General features: G+C 41.1%; 1 protein-coding gene across 2 annotated transcripts in view; it reads right to left on the reverse strand.

Moving 5' to 3' along the window:
* Positions 1-4,686, reverse strand: part of NBAS (NBAS subunit of NRZ tethering complex) — a 322,416-nt gene extending 317,730 nt beyond the window's left edge. For both annotated transcript variants that reach the window (XM_035000616.1, XM_035000615.1), the window contains exons 1-3: positions 4,521-4,686; positions 2,378-2,432; positions 379-415 (exon numbers count right to left, since the gene is read on the reverse strand). In XM_035000616.1, coding sequence (XP_034856507.1) covers positions 379-415; positions 2,378-2,432; positions 4,521-4,637 — 209 coding nt within the window. In that variant the 5' untranslated portion in view covers positions 4,638-4,686. The remainder of the gene's footprint in view (positions 1-378; positions 416-2,377; positions 2,433-4,520) is intronic.
* Positions 4,687-6,000: the final 1,314 nt, after the last annotated feature.

Consider the following 6,000-nt stretch of genomic DNA (forward strand, 5'->3'; position numbering starts at 1 on the left):
GGCAGATGCTTAACCGACTGAGCCACCCAAGCATTCCCAGTTCAAAACATTTTTTTTTTAATTTAATTTTTTTATTCTTATGACAAAATTGTTTTTAAAAAGCTCCCCAAGCATGTGGGCATTCAAGATAAGGCTGAGAACACTCATCAGAGAAAGCAGAAGTCATCCCGAGATATTCTGAATAATGACTAAAGGATGAAAATTACCCTTAGTCGACTGAGATACCTTGTCAGTGTATCAACTGTTTGAAAAGGTCTACTTCATTCACCTGAATGTCAGCAACTGTACCACAATCTGGGACTGAATTCTGAAAACTTAAGTCCCAAATAGGATAATATTTGCATTTGACGTTCATACTGTTCTCTGAAGGACACTTACCTGTACCAGATGTATTGGCGTAAAAATAATAAACGATCTGTAATAAAAAATAGCAAAACCAAATATGAATCAGCTAATCTTTAGGAATCGCTTTCAATTAGTTTCACTGACGATAAATCTAAAATATACTGCAGACTGAATCATTACAAAATATGGAGAACAAAATTCTTAAAATAAAGTATATAATCTAATATACACTATAACTTTTATAAGATCATACATTTGTGTATGTTAAGTCCCAAGTTTGTGTTACTCAAACATTTGAAGTATTTCCTAACAGTACAAAAAGGAAATGTGAGAAATGTGGTTTGAGATGTGGGAAATGTGATTTGAAATGTTAAATTTCACCAAAGACTTCAGTAAAACCAAGGAATAGAGAAGTCACCCTTTAAAACCAAAATATTTGTATAAAAATTAAGATATTATTTTGTACTTTATAGCAAAGTTTAAAAAAAAAAAAAAAACCTAAAATGCACAAGTCCAGGGAAAACAAAATCTCTAACACACTGAAAATAAAGGGACACCTCACTTAAGTAGAGTCGGGAGGCTAGAAGGGGGAGCAGTACACTCAACATCAATTATAGGAGGAAGTGTCAGGCCTCAACAGAAGAATCATCAACAAGAAAGTATCATCAGTTATAGGGCCCAAGAAGGAAGAGATGTACCAATGTACCATCAGACTGCCTACAAGAAATGGACTCCCCCTGCAACTCAGGCGGTAAGAAACCATCATCACCTGAATGCTTTATTCCAATGGGCTTTCATTCAGAACAACCCCTCCCAACTTCCTCCTCCAGAAAATAATATTCTTCTCCTCTGTTTGTTATACTTGGCTATAGTTTTACTGTAACTTGCTTGTCCTGAATTGCAATTCTGTTATTCCTGAATAACCCTCTTTTGCTGGTAGAATAACTGACAGTTTTACTTTTAAGATTAACTACACTATTGACAAATGACGCTTTATATAATCTCATTTAAAATGTGTATGGGAGTGTGAACATGTAGGTGTAGATCAATGAAAAAAAGTCTGAAGGGTAACAGATTTTCTCCAGGTGGTAAAATGAGAAAATTGTTCATTCGAATTTATAGTTATCCATATTCTCTGAATTTCTCTAAATGAATTTTATTACTTGTGTATATTTTCTAAGTTATCAAAATTTTAAAATATATGTCACAATGAAAATTGAATATTCTAGTGCTTATAAGAGAAGATAAAATTATAGTTAATTTCAAGCACTTAACTCCTTTGAAACCGAATCTTCTTTTTAGAAGTAGCTCAAATTCACCAGTTATTACAAGGATGAGCTCTGGAGCCAGAAAGACATGCAGTCAAATTCCAAATGAGTGACCTTGGACAAGTTTCCTCATCTAAAAACATGGAAGTCATAACAGCACCTACCTTGCTGGTCTAATAAAGGATTAGATCAATAAATATAAATAAAGTTCTCACAGCAGCAACGTAATACAGCCAGTGCTCAAGATTTTCTCAGATACTGTGAGCTCATATGCAAACTTTGTCAGGAGTTACATGAATGCTCTGGTTAATCAAATTTTTAATCTGAATAACTCTGACCAGATGTCGCTGAAACATAACGTAAACCACTTAAAATTAAAATACACACATATATAAAATTAAAATCGGATAAAATGTATGCTATTCATTTTTATCAGGCTCTATAAGTCTAAAGAACATTTTAAAATTGCTCAAGTTTTGGGGACACCTGGGTGGCTCAGTCAGTTAAGCATCTGCCTTCGGCTGAGGTCATGATCCCAGGGTCCTGGGATCTAGTCCCACATCAGGCTCCTTGCTCAGCGGGGAGCCTGCTTCTCCCTCTGCCTGCTGCTCCCCCCCTCTTGTGCTCTGACAAAGAAATAAATAAAACTCTTTTTAAAAATAAATAAATAAAATTCCTAAAGTCTCAAAAACAGCGAAGTTATAAATGAAATGAAAAAATTATCTAACTATATCATTGTATAAAGAAAAATAAGCTATACTTACCTCTAATCGCTTTTGTGACGATAAAGGATGCACCATGTTTTCGGTTGCCTCTAGACTGCAATGGGAAAAAAGAATATTACATTTGAGAATTTTCTACTAGTACTTATACAATATGTAAAGTTACATTTCTTTGCTAATACTCAGTGCAGGGTACAAGTTACCAGTATTTACAAATCGCTATTTAGAAACAAAAGAAGTAGAAGCAGGACTGAAAACAGTGAAAGCAAAAGTAAGCATGGTAGAGTTACAGGCATTCATCAGGACACAGGACAAGGACTGAAGATGGAAAGTCAAACACCAAATGTCGAAACACCAGTCCAGAGACAGAAGAAGTCAAGGGAAAAGACCATATTGGTTGCCAGTTCAGCAGTCTACTTGGGTGGGTTAGAAAGGCCTAAAATAATTTTTGCTTGCAGGAAAAGTGCTCGTATGGATTAATAAACTCGTACCTGGAGGCAAATTTGAGTATTTGTTGTATAACCACAGAGAAAATGCTACTAACACGCACACTGATATACAACTGCTACATTAAATAGTTCCTAAGCATAGACTAAACAATAAGCTAAACAATAGCAGGCACTACAAATAATAAAATGTACTAAGGTGCTGTTAAGAGAGGAACATGGACATACAGTAAGTGCAGACAGATACAGCTTAAAAGCACAGGAAAGGTATTTCATTCCACAAACATGAATTGATTATCCACTGATCAGTAATACACAGTTCGGTCCTGGGGAGGGTTATAAAGATGAATCCGATGTAATCGCCCTCCAAGAGCTTGAAGTTGGGCAGGTGAAATCAATAGAACCAAAACCAAAACAAAAAAAGTGCCATGAGGTTTCAATGTAAGTTGACGCTGTACTTTTTTTAATCAATTTATAATGTTAAGCATTCTGAAACATTCCTGTAATTAACCAGTGCTAAGGAGTGAATATGCAAACTTTTCTGACCAATAGCAGCAGCAACAGCCTCCTAGCTACATACCCTACAATATTCACATTGTTCAAGACAAACAGAAACTAAGTATATACTTGAAAAACAACATGTACAGCCTGAAAGAATACATTATTCAAGAATTCAAGACAAGCAAAAACTGCAATGGAAAGGAGGTTAAAGAAAAACTACAAACTTTATAGATAGGAGAAGGAGCAGTTCCTCCAGTAAAGAAACGGGAAAGATGCAAAAAAGAACTCGTATGTCAGGACTTTAATAAAAGTCCTTTTGAATCTTGTTGCATCCTCGCAGTCTAAAACGATGACAGGCACTCAGTAAACATGCTGAACAAATGTGGGTTCCTGGTTCCTACTGTTCACCTTGTGCTGGGAGGCCCCTCTCTACCCAACGACTGAAAACCCTAAGGTCCACTTAAGGTTACCAACCCCCTGAACCCCTTCTTCAGCAAGGAACCCAACCCCAGGTCAGCAGCTCCTCACTCATCCCTGTCGGGGCATTTTGTTCATACCACTATCACAGCGCAATGACACTAAGTGGCGAAAAAGGTTTACTGGATGGTCTGCCATCTAGACTGCAGATACTACAAAAGTTATTCGCCTTTCTACGCCCACCGCCCGACACGGTATCTGGGACGTGGACGGACACACACGTACATTATCTGGGACCCGGACCGACACACTGGCATAATAATGCTTGTTTACTGAAATACACAGGAATGGGTGCAATTCAGCACCAAGGAGGGGTAAAGGTTTGATGCCGCACTCCGCGGCGGCCCTCCAGATGCTGAGGCGACTGACTGTAGGGTCCTGGAAAGTTCTCCCGCTGCACATGAGGATCAGCCCTGGTCAGCTCTTGCCTCGCCCCCCGGAAAGGACCACCGAGAATCCAGGCGGCAGCCGTGCCTTATTAAACTGGGATCCGGAATGGGAAGGTGCGCGCCCCAGAGCCCGAGGGTCTGCCCGGACGACCGAACTCGGGAGCCCAGGACGGACCTCGGGTACCTCCCGCGTTAGGGGACCCAGACCCCTGTTACAAATCCGCGGCGCCGTTGCCAGGGCGACAGCACAAGCGGCGGAGCCCTGCTCCCCCTCCCACCCAGCTCCACCACCCTACGTGGCTCCAGCTACGTGGCCCTGCCCGGACAGCGCCCGCGCCAAGCTGGCCGCAGCTCTGGAGGGGCCCGGTTCACCTGTACTTCTGTCTCCGAGGGCCACTCGGTGTTGATCAACAGGTCATAGAGAATCGTCTCCTCCTCGCTCTCCGCGGGGGCCGGATTCACAGCCGGCACTGATCCGGAGGCCGCCATGTTCGCCCGGGAGCCGAGCCACCGAAGCAGGGCCACTACGGCGTCGCGCGAGGGACAAACTTCCCAGGCCACTGCCGTTTTTGATTCACGGGAAGGGGGTGTGGTTAACTGGGCGTGGAAAGGAAATGCTGGATTAACCCTTTTCAGAGTGGGAAGTACAGTGACTATTGCCTGCCAGGGGTACGACTTAGGTCCCGGTCCCGGGGTACCCCTTGTTTATTAATCTGCGTGAGATAAACAAGTCTGAACCCCTCCTATCCAGCCAGCTTCTGTAAAACAAAAATGGCAAAGTATCTAAGATGCTAGCTTTCATTTGTATATCTGTAGCCAAATACAAAGAGAGTGCAAACAGTGGTTTTTAAATAAACACCAAAAATTATGCAACTCAATAAAGTCAATGAAAGGTGTCAGAGGAATGATGCTATAGGAGCTCAGAAAAGGCAACAAAGTTAACAGAATCAAGAGGAGTGGAGCTTGTCCTTGGTCTTTAACATTAAGTAGAATTTGAATCAAATCGAGGTTTGGGGAGAGTATCTCAAGTAAGGGGGAATGGGGTCAGCAAAGACAGGCAGAGAAATATATAGTTGAAAGAACAGGCAGCTGAATATAACCCAGTAGGAAAAGGGTATGGAGGCAATAAACTTGAAATAATACATTGGGGACCTACTGGGAGGTAGTTAAAATGCCAGCCTCATTTGTTCATTTATTCATTTAACAAATGCCTCTATGTGGAAAACCCTATACTTGCAAGCAGAGTCTATCGTAACCCTAATGAATATACAGTGTACAAGAAATTAGCACTGTGTCACACTCAAAAGAAACACAAATACTGAAGATTTCTTGCAGGAATTACATTGCATAATATCCATTAAGATGCATTAGGCAGTAATGCAATTAAAAGCCTCAGCTGGGAAGCCTAGGGATCCCATTTCTTTCAAAGTTAAATGCTCAAAGCCTGCCCAATATCACCTGCCCGCTCCCCTTACTCTCTCACCTCACTCCTGCTCCTCACCCTTGGCCCTACCACCTTCAGCCTCACTGACCTTGCTCTTTCTGAACACAGCAAGCACACTTCACTTCAGGGACTTTGCAAAAGTTGTTCCTTCTGTTTGGGAGGCTTTCTACCAAATATTTGTCTCTCTCTCTCTCCCTCATTTCCAAGTTTTTGTTCATATGTCACCTTTTCTCCGGAAGCCTACCCTGACTGCTTGTTTTTAAATTTGTAACCACCTTCCCTGAACTCCAGATCTCCAGATCCCCCTTACCTTCTGGGTTGGTTTTTTTTTTTTTTCCATAACACTTATCACCCACAATGCTATATAATGTATGTTTTGTTCTATTTTTGTATTGTCTGTCCCCATTC

The sequence above is a fragment of the Mirounga leonina genome, unplaced genomic scaffold, assembly GCF_011800145.1.
Source record: "Mirounga leonina isolate KUSES-001 unplaced genomic scaffold, KU_Mleo_1.0 Mir_125, whole genome shotgun sequence".
Taxonomy (NCBI): Eukaryota; Metazoa; Chordata; class Mammalia; order Carnivora; family Phocidae; genus Mirounga; species Mirounga leonina.